General features: G+C 41.6%; 1 protein-coding gene across 2 annotated transcripts; it reads left to right on the top strand.

Annotated features, from left to right (window-relative positions):
• The first annotated feature begins 7929 nt into the window (after positions 1 to 7929).
• LOC113440692 (Krueppel-like factor 1) lies at positions 7930 to 14390 on the top strand. 2 transcript variants are annotated; one of them, XM_026707266.2, is made up of 4 exons: positions 7930 to 8269; positions 9679 to 10618; positions 11534 to 11699; positions 12416 to 14390. In XM_026707266.2, exons 1-4 carry the CDS (start codon positions 8183 to 8185, stop codon positions 12465 to 12467), a joined length of 1245 nt encoding a protein of 414 aa, XP_026563051.1. In that variant the 5' UTR covers positions 7930 to 8182; the 3' UTR covers positions 12468 to 14390. The 2 variants fall into 2 exon arrangements, with proteins under 2 accessions (XP_026563051.1, XP_087774792.1); XM_087918666.1 differs by having other exon boundaries at positions 8036 to 8269; positions 11534 to 11747.
• The last annotated feature ends 592 nt before the right edge of the window (positions 14391 to 14982 follow it).

Here is a 14982-nt window from a genome sequence, read left to right as displayed (position 1 = left end):
AGAGACCTATGCAGGCAGTAGGCTTGGGGAGATAAAACCTATCTCTGCTAGACAAATACAACAGCTTAAGGAAATTCCTGGTACTGAGTGGCTGGAGGCCAAGTCCCAACTTTCTGTACCAAGAAAGATCACATATGCTGAGCTTTCCTAATGGGCACCTTCCCATATAATTGTCTCAAGAGGCTAACACATTTCCTATTAGTTTATATATGGAATCCTGCCAAGATTGACAAGTGAAATACACAGAAGGAACCTGTCTTTTATGCCCAAGGCATGGAAAGCCCCAAGTTCCCAAAAGCAGAACATCCTAAACTGAAGGAACTAATGGAAAACGCTCTACTGAAATCAGCACTGCCCTTTTTATGTGTAACGGGGGTCTGCTAAACAATCAGAGTTCTGTACTTGAGTAGGAATGGACTATAATGGGGTTGCCCATTTTCAAGCTAATGACTCACAAAATGTTTGGGCAGATATTTTTTTTTTTACCATAAATACAAGGCTAGAAAAAAGAAAGACCAAATTATCTTTCTCCTGCCACACATACTTTTTGCCACTCTACCTCACAGAGAAGGCAGCTGTGACTCTTTACAAAATGATAAAATTGTCATTGCTTGGAACACTCAACAGACATTACCAGTGTACATACATATTATCTAAGAAAGAAATTAGACTTGAAGATTCTGTTGTTTTGAAAAACAGAAAACTCCAAGACTAGATCAAGACTGAAGTTAAATACTACTCAACACAAAGAATCTATGAGACATGCTCTTGTAATTACAACTATGCAGAAACAAAGGATGCTGTGGTAACTAAAAGAATAATAAGTTAATTGTCACATAAGGTTTAGATTAACATAGTCTGTATTTCCCAAATGAAGTTGGTATCTTGGTAGTTTTTTCAAAAACTATATATAGCAAATGAATATTTATTGGGGAACCAGTGTCAAAATTAAAAATGATTAAATATTGGTTTATAATATTTTCAAATAGTTTTAGCTCTTTGAAAAACTGAATAGTTCAAGTTTTCACACAACTAGAAATACATAGTGTATGTTTTCTGGCCATCAAGTATCTCAAATTTTTGTCTGTTTTTCCTAATCCATATACAAATCAGAATCTTAAAGTAATTTATTCCAAAACAGTACATTTGATCAGAGGATATTGCTTCGAATAGTTTAATGAATTGGGATTCTGTATCCCAAGCATTACCATAGGATCACATACACTGTTATCAACTGATTAACACATTTCGTTGGAATGCCCTGCTACCAGGGCCAATATGCTAATTATGAAAATCTCAAAATTTATAGCCCAAGTGGCATCATTTACACATAAAAGGCTGCATTGGGGAATTCCAGGATTTGTAGAACTGTAAAAAACACATTTAGGAAGCAAAGCAAAACAACTCAGTAATAACTGAATAATCTCACTGGGCTTTTACATTGAGTGACTAGAGTAAGGGTAAAGAGAAAACCAGGGAGTAGAATGCCAGGATAGCTAGCATCCTGAATCATGAAATTCTAAATGGAAATTTCCTGTTGCAGGTTCTTATTCTAAGAAAATATGTTTCATATCACATCACATCACATCTATGGTCCTACTGCATGGTATTACTGGAATTCAAACAAAGCAGGCAAACAGTTGTGCATGCTAGACATCCCACATTTATGGCATTGACTATCAGCCATGCAGATTGGCAAGGAACATGGACAAAATTACATGAACCCACTGACTTTACTACTTAACAAGAACATCTAATCATCAAATAGTCCATTGTAGCATTCTATATATCTGTAGTTAAAATGCTGGCAGCAACCTACATTACTTAGTGCTTTTTGTACACTTTCCTTTGGAAGGTGGGCTAACTAGGAGGAGATATCCCATTTCCTCATTCTGGAGAGGCCACCCAAAAAGATATTGAGAGATCAATTTATTATAGGATAAACACCACCCATTATGTATTTATCTAATGAGCAGAAATAATCTCTTGTTTACCTCCTTCCCTTCTTGTATTATCTGAGTAATTTCAGACATTCAAAACTGCTGTGGGGAACGGGCCCAGCGTCAAGTCCATGAACAAGGAAATGTATTTGTTGTCTTTTCTCTGGAAGGATATGAATCTTCATGTGGTTGCACTTCCAAATTGAAACATGCAATTTACATGTATATTACTTTTGTAATTGGAGGAGAACTGCATTAGTGTATGGTTGGTGGCAAAAAATCAGGAAGTGTCTGGAACTACCTTTTCCAAGTAACACATTTTATTAAAAAGTGCAACTAGTGGAAGCTTATGCTTTGAACAAAAATTGTTCATTTTAGGTTTTTCTTTAGTATCTGTCCTAATTTTGACTTCTCTCCCTACTGCCACCACCTTCGTAATACATAGGTTAACATTACCTGATATAAAGAGTTGTTATTCAGTTCCATAGCTTTCTGTAAAGATCAGTGATGCATGCATGGCTGTTAATTTTATCACGTCTATGGACAATAGGGCAGGACAAAATAATTTTAAAATCTGGATCTAATGATTTAATTGGAAGCCATTTCATATAGCTTTGTGTATATTGTGAATTATGCATCTACCATTGCCCTCTTCTCCCCAATCCTTATTCCATGTTTAAAACACCTATTATATTTCTGAAATTTTAGGGCAAAAGAACAAACAACAAAAGGTTTTTGCCAACCCTAATTTTTAAAACATTCACAACATATGGTCATATCCTAAACTGCCTGAAATTATAACACCATTTTAATTTTTTTTGTTCAGCTGCTAAGTCATGTCCGACTCTTCACAACCCCAGAGACCATAGCATGCCAGGCTCCCGGTCCTCTACTGACTCCCTGAGTTTGTCCAATTCATGTTCATTGTGTCAATCATACTACTTAACCATCTCATTCTTTATTGTCCCCTTCTCCTTTTGCCTTCAATGTTTTCCAACATTGGGGTGTTTTCCAATGAATCCTTTCTTCTCATCTGGTGGCCAAATTGTTTGAGCTTCACCTTTAGTATCTGACCTTCCAAAGGACAGTCAGGAGTGCAATAAATCATGATGGTAAATACTTTACTTAGGAATAAGCAAACTGTTATAGAAACTGATGGTCTTGGGGCACTGTTGCTATATCCTGTACTATTCTCTAATTATAAAATTTACAAAAATAAGGCCATTGTAGCATTAAACTTGATGGGTTGTGACATTCTCATAATGGCTCAGATTCTCTTCTTCTGAACCCAATAATCTTCTCTTGCTTTGATATCTCTAGATGAAGGAGAGACTGGGTTGAAAATGGGTTGTAGATTTGGACCTCAAAGTCCACCCTGGGGATGAAAAAATAGAACTCTTGGAGAATTTCTGGGCACTGAAGAGAGTTGTTATGAACTTTGTTGCTTGGGCTTTCCTATTTTTACCTAAACATCTCCAGTAAAGGGACCCAAGATGGGTTAGACACATGAGAAGAAAGAACAGGATTTCTCTCATACAGTAGGTATCAAAAGCTTGTACTTGCATCTACTCTTCTTTATTATCTGCTCGGTGGCGAAGTCTGGTCTGGTAAAAACCTGAGGTTAAAAACCCAGGTTTGCTAGCTCCTGAATAGCTTAGGTTCTATTCCAAAGTAAACCCCCATGCTCCTCACTTCCATTTTGGTCTGCAACATAGACTCGGTATAGAAACAAGTCATGATTTTCTGTTCTACATCTTAGTCCTGATGGAAATGCTACCCTTGCTTTAGGATCCTGATTTCTGAATTGTTTAACTCCAGTTTTCAAGAAGGGTGGAATGAACATAAAGTGAAAGATAGATCGGCAATCAGAAAGAAAGTACTAGACAGCCCAGTGACATTTCTTCCATATTTGGTCTAGTTCTTCCTAGTCTTCCAATCTTGTATATGGTCCCTAAATGATTTTTTTTCTACTAGGCCAAATAGATTGGTCCCCCCCCCCAATAATTCCATCTATTTTCAAGTTAAAATAATGTTATTAAAAGATAACAAAACCGAATTTCTGTAGACAACTGTGTTAAATAGAAAAAAAGAAACACGGGTAGAAAACAAACAAGTAATTGAAGAAGTAGCAACATTTGTGAATATGATTGAGGAGACAGGACATATGATAAACTAGATATGAATTATGTATGTGATCTGCGCCAGTAACATGATTTGAGTTCAACGAAGTGTTAGCAAGAAAGGATTCACAACAGAGAGACCATAATAAAAAAGACTGTGAAGAAATTTTAAAGGAAAAAGATAGTTAAACTGGTCTGCCCAACTTGTGAAAAAACATTGAGGACAATAGGCTGGAGTCATTTTCATATTTTCAAGTCAAATATTTGAGAAATAGAAAGGAAATGTGCTGTTGACTAAGGATAGCAGGAAAAAATGTATTTTTCAATGAAAGAAAAATAATTGGCCTGGTGGCTAAGACACCAATCTAGAAAGCAGGAGACCTTGAGTTCAAGTCTCACTTTAGCTATGAAAGCCAGCTGAGGGACTTTGTCACACTCTCTCAGCCCAACTCACTTCACATGGTTGTTCTGGGGAAAATAGGAGGAGGAAGGTGTGTTGGATAGATTTGCTACCTTGAGTTGTTTATAAAAATAATAAAGGCGGGATATAAATAAGTAAATAAATAAATGTTTAAAATGCAACATCCTGCCTCTTAATCTTGAAGTTTGATTAAGTTTTGCAATCTAGGAATAGATCTTTACTTGCCTTTCTTTCATGGAACCTAATTAAAATTTATGGAATATCATTTTCTTATCAATTAGAGCACTCTATATTACTTCAAACTTCTTTCTGGAGTTGGAAAAGATAGAGAGTAATGGCAAACTCTGTTCTCTCCTCCAATACTTTACTGCAGTCCAAACTTTCTAATATTTACTCTGCTTGAGGGAGCTTCCCTGAATCTTCAGAACCAGGAAAAGTTTCACTAACCCTAAAGGGCAAATTATATTAATAAGTTTTCTTATTAACTCCATTCTCCAATTTTAGTGGATCAATTAATATTGCAATTTTGTTCTGTACCAAAGGATGTGACCATGAATTTCCTTAGACAGTGGTAATCCTCTGCTCAAAGTACCAGTAGTCACAAATAGTTCTACAAACTACTCCATTCAAGCTATTTAAGAGGTACTCTGCACCCTTAAAATACAGGTTACAAATGAAGTGAAATTATCATTGGACTGATGCAGAAAAAGAAACAGAATATAGCTGCTAGATATGCTAAAATCTAATGGCTATAACTTTATATTATGTGGAGGTCCTGAGAGATTAGCACAACCACACCAACTGATTGTGTTGTGTCTGTTACTAGGATAGAAAAACTGCAATGCTAGCCTGCATTGGTTCTTCAGAGTACACCATTCTGTGCAAATGTCACCAATAGAGATCCATGCAGAGGGTTCATCTCAATTCCCTAGTGATGACTCCCTGGCATGTCTGAAAATAAGCCCATTGCGTCTGAATAAAAACAAGAAGGTGACACAAAGAGATCATTTCATGGAACCTTCTAAATTCAAATGGAAAAGAAAGATAGGGCTGTTCAGATACATCACACTATCATTTTACAGAGACAAATATATATATATATATTTTGAACAAACTGACCCAGGTGACCCAAAGCCATCCTTTCATTGATCCTCCTGAAGTCAAGAGAAAGGTCCCCGAGGGAAGAATGGAGCCAGATGCCTCCCAGGACAGCATCTCATCAGGATGCAAAAAAAGAAATAGAATATAGCTGCTAGATAAGCTAACATCTGATGTGTATAACTTTATATTATGTGGAGGTCCTGAAAGATTAGCACAACCACATCAATTGATTGTTCTATGTCTGTTACTAAGAAAGAAATGCTGCAATGCTCGCCTCCAGGATAGAACATTCTGTGCAAACATCCCTAATAGAGATCCATGCAGAGTGTTGAAATGCCCAGAACATTTTTATATTTATACCGTTTAATTCCTCAACTAGTGGCTTTCTAGATGTTTTGAATTACAATTCCCATCACCACCCTAACCAGTTATGATTATACATGGGGGAGCACCTAATGGGATCACAGCTCAGTACATTTGAAAGATACTTTGTTGAGAAAGGCTAAATGTGGAATCTTGAACATGTAAGTGTAAAAAAGAAAAAAAGTTGGGCAATACTTTTTCTTAAAATCTAAGATATGCTACACTCAAAACAAATGGGATCATATAGCGTTTTTTTAAAAAACTTACAAAAGCAGTCAATATGTTACATAAGTAAATTCTTTGTTAAACTTCTTTAAATAGTGGGAAGGTAATGGAAATCACCTGAATGAAATGGTTGAATTTCTTTCTTGGTCAGTTTTGTTAATATATAAGTATCTTTTGGGAAAAGTTTCTGCCAGAATATCTTCTGGATAAGTGTTTCTCACCCTTAACTGAGGGTGAGGAATTCTGAGAGTTGAGTTCACTTTTTTTTTTAAGCAGCCAATGATGAGAAACACTAGTTTGGATTGCAGCAGATTTAAATTGCAATTGGTATCAGTATTAATATTATCATTATAATAAGCAATGTGCACGTCACTTCAGGGAGGTTACCCTGCAGGTATGACTGAATGTTAATACCTGGAAGCCTCACTCAATATGGCCAGCAGTGAGGAATGCTGAACTTTGTTGTTCAATAACATTTACAGGGCCAAAGTTTCCCCAACTTGCATTTCATAGATGACAAGGTATGAGCAACCTAACTCAGAGATGCAGCCCAAACAAGCGCATAGTGCAGTCTCTCCTTTCAATGCCTGCCTTAACCTCTATATACTACATTCTCTGACACCTTTGCATAAATCTCCATGCCAAAAAGTGCAGAACAGTCATTTTAGTTACACTGACATTTCTTCTGACTTTTTAATACCAAGATATTTGCTTCTGGTCATTTCATCTTTTTTTTTCCTGGCATGTACTATATAGCAGGGGTCTCCAACCTTGGCAACTTTAAGCCTGGAGGACTTAAGCTGGCTGGGGAATTCTGGGAGTTAAAATCCTCCAGGCTTGCCAAGGTTGGAGACCCCTGCTATATACAGTACTGTATCTAAATCTTGGTTTAATGCAATGAAATAGGACCCCAAGCACATTTCCTTGTATCGTGGACTGAATTGCTCTCATAAGTTTTAAAGGTACTATAATTGCTAATCCAAGTATTGACTGGTCAATCAAGTGTAAATTGATCACCTGCAAGTGTCAGAGTGCAGTCATGGCAAACAAGGGACAAACTGACTTGAGAGCATCTTGAGCTAAGATCAGAATTCACGCTGTGGCTTTGTTTAAAAAAAAAAAAAAGCTGTCGCTTCGCTTATACGTATCCTAAACTCCCAGCTACAGTACTCCAAAATCCACTCCTACACACCTATTTTATCCTTGCAAGAATCCTGTAAAGTAACTTAGGCTGAGAGTAACAGAGCCTGGAGAGCTTCCTCATAGAATGGGGAATATAATCTGAACCTTCCCATGTATGGTCAAGACACCACAGGACTGCCTTCCCCAACCTAGGAATATTGGTCTGCTGCTCCCTCCATCACCTCCAGTCCTCCCTGCTTTGCTAGTCTGGAAGGATGCCGGGGATCTGGAGGGCCTGGGGTGGGGGTGGGAATAGTAGGGCTGGTTTTGCCTTTACAACACAGTGGGGAGGCTGCCGCTGACACTTCAGCACTCTGGAGCAGGGGTCTCCAACCTTGGCCACTTTAAGCCTGGTGGACTTCAACTCCCAGAATTCCCCAGCCAGCAAAGGTAGGGAATTCTGGGAGTTGAAGTCCTCCAGGTTTAAAGTTGCCAAGGTTAGAGACCCCTACAATGGAAGACCGTTCTGATGGGGACGGTTTTGCATCCGGACCGTTTCACTTGTTCCTCTCCTGGCAGCAATCGTCGAGTTTTCCACAAGCTTTTTTTTTTTTTTTGAGGTAGTGGGCGTGGCTTTTCCTTGCGAAATCAAATCCAAAGCGGCTCGTCATGAATATTCATCTAACCCTCGACCAATTACAAAGCAGCCTCAGCTGTTTCACGAGCTGAACTGGTCCAGAAAGTTTTTGAGTTTGGAGTGTGTGTGTGTGTTGGTTTTTTTTTTTTTCCGCTTTGGGAAAGAGTTCAGCGCTCGATCAGTGCCTGGAGCGGAGCTGCCGGACCGAGGGCAGTTTAAACCGAGCTCTTCCCAGCTCGAGCTAGCGCGCAAGATGAGCGTAGCAGTGGAGGAAGCTGTCTTGCCGTCCATCTCCACCTTTGCCGGCTTGGTGCCACTGGAAGAGAGGCGGCCCGAGATGGTACGGGAGCTATTGGCGGAGGGGAGGCGAGGACTTAAGCGATCTCTCAACCTCAGGGGAGCGAGCGTCGTTTAACTGGAGCCGCGCAACGGAGGACCTTAACAAACGTTGAACATGAAAAGTAGATTTAAAGAGCGAGAATATCTCCGGCAGGAGCTTCGGAATCTTCGGCCGGGCAATTTTGAACAGAGGAAGGCAAAAGGCTCTTTTCCCGGGCAATTTTCTGTTCCAAATTGCCCAGGGGTGCTTTCCCCCAGTTGCCGTTGGCTCCTTGGTCTAGATAGAAGATGTTGCGTAGCTACTTACACTCGCCTTTGGCTCTTTTCGCTTGGGCTTGGGGACTCGAATGAGAGGCGCAGTTCTGCGGCAAACAAAATAGTTTTCTCAAATTGTTTCTTGAAAAGCCGATGGAAGGCACGGTTCATAAAGGGAAAGTTTTAGGAGTTTTGTTCATTCGGACCAATGGCAGCACCATTCTCAACGTATCCGAGGTGGGCGCGTTTATTAGGCTATTCTGGTCTCGGTCCAAAAGTACGTGCGGAAACTTAGCAGGGTGGAGTTCCTGATCGGGCTGATTTAATGTCCCAGAAAAGTGTGTTGCCATATTAATTGGCGGGATCCTTTATCTGGAGTCCCAACTCCATTCATAGCTAAGCGTCGTCGGAAAGGACAAACCTGTTAGTAAAGATTCTCTGGCTCGCTTAACAGTTTCGTTTTTTAATTAAAAGCAAGTTCAGCTGGGCGTCCGAAATTTGCGGACCCCCTTCCCCTTTTCTTTCTTTTTTTTAGGAGATTCCTTGCACATCTTTGTGGGCGAAACTCAGTTTGCCTTCGAGTATTATTTTCTTTTTCGGGATTATACAGAAGAGTGCTTAAAAATATGTAGGTTCGACTTGTGCCTTAGCAAACAAGAGACGAGTATTCTTGTAAACGCCTCGGTTGGGCTCGGGAAAAAAAAAGACTCGGGTCGAATTAAACGGATTTCGGCCAACGGCGCTCAGCTCCGGGCATCTGTAGACGCTTCAAGACCAGTCCGGGGCGATCGCTCCGCGCCCGTCGCGAGGGGGGTTCGCGCCTGGAAACTATCGCGGTGGCGCTGCGCAGAGGGCGGGACTGAAAAGTTCAGGTTAATTGACTCCTCCATCATTCCTCGGGGGAGGGTACCTAGGGACAGCTGATTCGGAGTTTCTTCCGATTCCTCAGTCGGGACGGTGCGGCGTTCAGAGAAGCCTGGTCTCCGGGGAAGTCAGTAGAAAGCCAACGCTGGGGGCTGCTCGGAGAGAAGAGGCGCGTGACCCGTCTTTCAAGTTTGGGGGTGCTCTTACTAAATGCTGGGATCCGACTCCCGGGCGTGTTAACTCCTTCCCTCCCCTCCCCCCAACCGGTAACTCCTGCTCTTCCCTCCGCAGAGGCTGGCTCCTCCTTCCGTGGAAAGTGCCATCGCCATCAAGAGGGAAGCCGACGAGCTCGGTAACTTCGTCGACCTGGAGTTCATCCTGGCGCACACCACCAACGGGCAGCCCAATGGCGGCGGGGTGGGGCCCGCGCATCCCGCCGGCAACCCGAACTACCCCCTGCCCGAAACCCCGGAGAGCTGCGGCACCACCTATGACAGCGACAGTTCCAACTACCAGCCGCCTAACAAGTTCGCGGCGTCATACCTGCCCAGCCCTGGGCACAGCTACGTAGCCGAGCTCTTCACTCAGGACATGCAGCAACCCTCGGTGGGCCCGAGCCACTGCGAGCTCCAGCGGCGGGAATACACTGAGCTGCGCGCCCCGGGCTTGCCCGGGGGGCTGCCCTTAGAGCACCTGCGCGTCAAGCAGGAGCCCATGGACGGCCAGTCCTGCATGCTGAGCGAGTGCCTGGCGCCCGGAGCCCTGGACCACAAGCCCCTTCTGATGCAGCCTCTGCTCCAACCGCCGCTGTCCCAACACGCGTCTTCCGGCTTCCCCGCCGAGCAAATGGGCTCGGGGCCCCAGTGCGGGGTGGGCGGCGAGCTGGGCCCGCAGATGGGAGCTCCCCAGCATTACCCGCGCCCTGCCCACCTCTTCCAGCCCAACTTCGCCGGGCAGATGCCGTCCCAGTTCCACGGACACTTCAGCGTCTTTCGAGAGCCTTTGAAGCCCCGCGCCCAAGGCCTGCCCGGGCTGCTGGTCACGCCGCCCAACTCGCCCGTCTTGGATTACTACGCCCCGATGGGTCCCCCCGCGGAGGAATGCAAGCCGAAAAGGGGCCGGCGGTCCTGGGCCCGCAAACGCACCGCCACCCACAACTGTGAATTCGCCGGCTGCGGGAAGACATACACTAAGAGCTCGCACCTCAAGGCGCATATGCGGACCCACACGGGTAAGGGCGCCGGGCGGGGGTCAGGAGGGGCATTGGGTGGAGCAGGGCCCCCCAAACTTGGCATCTTTAAGATTTGTGGACTTCAACTCCCAGAATTCTCCAGCCAGCATAGCTTCGGTTTTGTTTTGTTTTTTTCTGGCTGGAGAATTCTGGGGGTTGAAGTCCACAAGCCTTAAAGTTGCCAAGGTTGGAGGCCTCTGGGGTAGAGGGAGACTAATTCGGCTTGGTAGATGTTGGGGAGCAAGCCTCTTCATGGGATAGTGATGGGATAGAATGCAAGGGTGCGAGAGGCCTCCCCCCCCAAAAAAAAGTTAGGAAGACATTTGTAGAGGTTTGGGAGTAGAGCTCTCTGGCTGATTTGGCTCTGCCTTGGGATGATGCTTCAGGACCTCCTGAGTTTAAGCATCTTCCAAGCACATTGCTTTTACTTGCCCTGCGTAACTTTCCTTTCTTGGACAATGCAGCTGGACCGATGGCTTTAATCAGCCCATCAAATACTTTTAAGTAGCTCACTTATGGATCTGAACTTTTTATTCAAAAAGTAACCTTCTCTCCCCGGTTCGGTTGGGGCACTCTCAGGAAAGTGTGCGTTACCCTATAGCCTGAGTATTCTAACAATAATCTGATTGTCAGATTGGCTGTACAATTACTTTTCTCCTTATTGGGGAGGGGGTGAGGGGGTGGGGTGGGAGGAGGAGGAGAGATGGGTGGAGGCAGGATTGAGAAGATAAATGATGCAATCTAGAGAGAATAAATTCGGTTCACATCGATAGCCATATTGGAATTGAATGAGTCCCCACAAACTTTGTGCTGTCTTTGTAATGCAAAAAAAAAAAACCAAAAATGCGATGCTTTGCGCTTTTCATCAGGTTGGATGTTCACCAAACTCTTTCCCTCCCCCCACTCTTTTACCAGGTGAGAAGCCTTATCATTGTACCTGGGAAGGCTGTGGCTGGAAATTTGCACGGTCAGATGAACTGACGCGCCATTACCGCAAGCATACAGGTGTCCGGCCATTCCAGTGCCAGCTATGCGACCGTGCTTTCTCTCGATCAGATCACCTGGCCCTGCACATGAAGAGGCATGTGTGAAGCATGGCTGGCTCCTTGGGGCAGTGGGGTGGACTATGGTAGGGCTGAAGAAGAGGGGAGGGGGGGTAGAATGCAAGAGACTTTATTTATGAAGGGATGGAATATTTTCTTATTGGACTAGCTAATTTATGTATATATTATTGAAACATTTTAATATTTAAAGAGGAACTCTGTTCTTATGGAAAAAGTATGTATTTAAAAGTGAATAGTTACACAAATCTGCCTGCTGTAGGGACTGTAGTTTAAGAAAAATCATCCTGGGGGTTTGGTGTGAGCAGTATAACTGTGGCAGGATTATCCCCAAACCCTCAGCGTACACACAGCCATAATGCAGATCCCACCTTGATTATCTCAAGCTGTTTATACAATTGTAATTATTTTGCTTTATTATACAATGGTCTTTGTTATTTTTTTTTCTTGTCATGTTAAAAGGCTCTGTTTCTAAAGTAGACCTTGAAATGGGGGGAAAAAATTAAAGTGGATGGAAATACGAATTCCTTTTTGTTCTTCAAATGAATAGTACAAAATAAATGAAAATCCACCCATAACCACCCATATTGATTTATAATCTGTATAATTAGTTATGGACTAAAGGCAAATATTTAAGCTTTCTTGACCTCTTAAAAATAATGTTCATTTTTTTTGCCAACCTTTAGTATTAGCTTTTTTTTGGTATTAAATTTTTTTTAATGACATTTTGTTTCAGCTGTAAAGTTTCCAGTATGGTCAATCTATTCAGACCAATAAACAACCTGTGATGATGTAACCCTTCTTAAAGCAAGTAACATCCACCAATAAGTCTCCAGCTGACAGCAGTGCGTGTTTTGGGATTATCCAACTGAAGAAACTAAAATGGGCACTTCCGGAATAGGTTATAAAATAATATATACTCAGAACAAAGACAACAGTTGCGTTGGTAGGTTGTGCAACCTATAGTGTCTAGGAACAAATGTTTTGCAGCAAAGTTCTGTGTTCAGAAGTAAAGCTACACTTCAGGTTTCCATCTTCTTTTTCTTGCTCAGGGATGTTGCCAAAGCAGGACCAAAAATTGCCTTAATTCACAATTCTGAGAGGTGGTAAAACCACTTGGTTGTAGACAGACCCTTGAAAAAATGCCTTAGGAGAGTAAATAGAAACAAACTGTATTATTTCAGTGCTCTTAACCAATGAAAGCCACTGTAAGTGCCACGCCTATGTATGCTTATGTGTAACAGCTAATCACTACTTGGTTTATCTATCACAACAAGCCATATTGTGGTTTGTTGGTATCGGATTAGCATATTATATAAATGTAGACTTTATAACCATGGTTTATGGCTTAGCATGTTTCAATACAGCCAAGAACAAATACATTTTCAAATAAATACACATAGTACTGCAATTATGATTAACAATGCAAGCCTAGTTACTTTGAATCAAAAATAAATGTTTACCCCGTATCTTATTCCCAGATAAGTTGTGCATAGGGTTACAGCTAAAATGTGGTTATACCTATTAATTATAATACCTCAAATGTGTTGTATAGGATTCAATCATGTATGGAAAAAGCCATTTGTACTGCTTTTTAACCGCTTTGTAAATTTAAACTTTGTTCTAATGCATATTAATGAATTTTATTGGGGATACCACTCCATTTCTCAGTACTGAAAGCACATGAATCTATGGCATTTTCTGAACTCTATTCATTTGCACAAGCAAAGAGGCCTTTAAAGTACTACAATAGTTTGTTCCAGAAGGCTAATGATTAACAGGCCATTGTTTTTAAACCATCAATAACTTTAGATGCCGGTTGAACCATTAAATTACTGTTTTATGGACCTGATCTCTGATGGGGGTGGCTCATTACACCCTCTGGAGTGTTAAATGATAGACCCTTAAGGATATGTTTGGAAGTAGGGAACCCAGATTGCTCTGTAAGTTGCTTCAAAACTCCTATAGCCCAGACCATCTGACAAACAGGCTGAGACTGATGGGAATTGAGACTTATACCTTTTAAAAGCCCATAGGGTCTTTCCTGACTTTTATCTGTGTCGTTGGTGATATCCCCTAAAGCAGGGGTCTCCAACCTTGGCAACTTCAACTCCCAGACTTCAACTCCCAGAATTCCTCAGCCAGCAAAGTTGCCAGAGTTGGAGACCCCTGCCCTAAAGCACGGGTGTCAAACTTGCTGCGTCACATTGCCGTCACGTCACATTTCACGGCGTTTTCCCCATTTGCAGAGCTGGGGTGGGCGTGGCCTGCGCATGACGCATCCAGCCCACATGCCACCAGTTTGACACCCCTGCTGTAAAGGATGATCATCAAGCCAGGTACTGCTGCAGCTGCTTTTTTTTTCTAAATGGCTTTTGGATTTTATTTTTATAAAGGGCATTTTTGTCCATTTCTGCTATACTTGAAATGTTCTTTTTGGAGGAGGAAAAAGACCTCTTAATATGTAGCTTATGCAAAAAAAAAAAAGTTGTAATTCTTTTTTAAAATGCTGTAAATGAATATGTGTTTTGTTTTTGTTTTTTAATAGCTCAGGTCCATTTAATGAATGACCTCAGCTCTGGTATGTGCACTGCACCTGTCTGTACAGTTTGTGAATTATCAGCTCTCATGCAGAATGTCAGCTTTATGTATATGCATACTAGAAATATTGTTGATCCAATGTAAAATAAATAAAATATAATAAAAAGCAACCATTTTGTTTCTGACGTGATTGGAAAGAAGGCCTTTAAATGAGAACAGTGACATTATTTGTGTAATAAGCACTATCTTATTAAAGCACAGTCAGCTTTTATATTTAAAATATAAATTTAAAGCTATTTTTAATGTACATAAAAAAGCAATCTAGTTACAAAGTTCAATATACCTGTAACAGCAAGCAATACTTCTAGTAAATCAAGTTGAAGAAAAATGTATTTTAGAACTTTTACAAAATTCTTAAATTGGAGATATACATTGCCAGATCTCATTTCATAATATAAAAGAATCATGTGCCATTTTTCAGTAACTACATTTCTCTGGAAGACAGTTTTATCATACACTTCTTTTTAAAAAAACCTTCTATTCTCTTTTCCTTATGTGGCTTAAATAAGTCAAATTCAGGAGCCAGTACTGTGATCCTGGCTGTAGGAAGGACTTTTGGATTCTCAGTTTAAAATGATCCCAAGTTTGTCAGTCTGTTCATTTTTTGAAGCTGGGCACTGCCCATCCCTCTGGCTCAGTTGAGTTCCTGCACTTGATCTACTGGTAGTTTCACTCCTCACTAAGTACTGAGGCTTCCTTTTA

Source organism: Pseudonaja textilis, unplaced genomic scaffold (assembly GCF_049901715.1).
Source record: "Pseudonaja textilis isolate UNSWEBS1 unplaced genomic scaffold, rPseTex1.2 PTEXCTG196, whole genome shotgun sequence".
In the NCBI taxonomy this organism is placed as follows: domain Eukaryota; kingdom Metazoa; phylum Chordata; class Lepidosauria; order Squamata; family Elapidae; genus Pseudonaja; species Pseudonaja textilis.
Note: the sequence above shows the minus strand (reverse complement) of the source record. Positions and strands in the feature narration are given on the sequence as shown.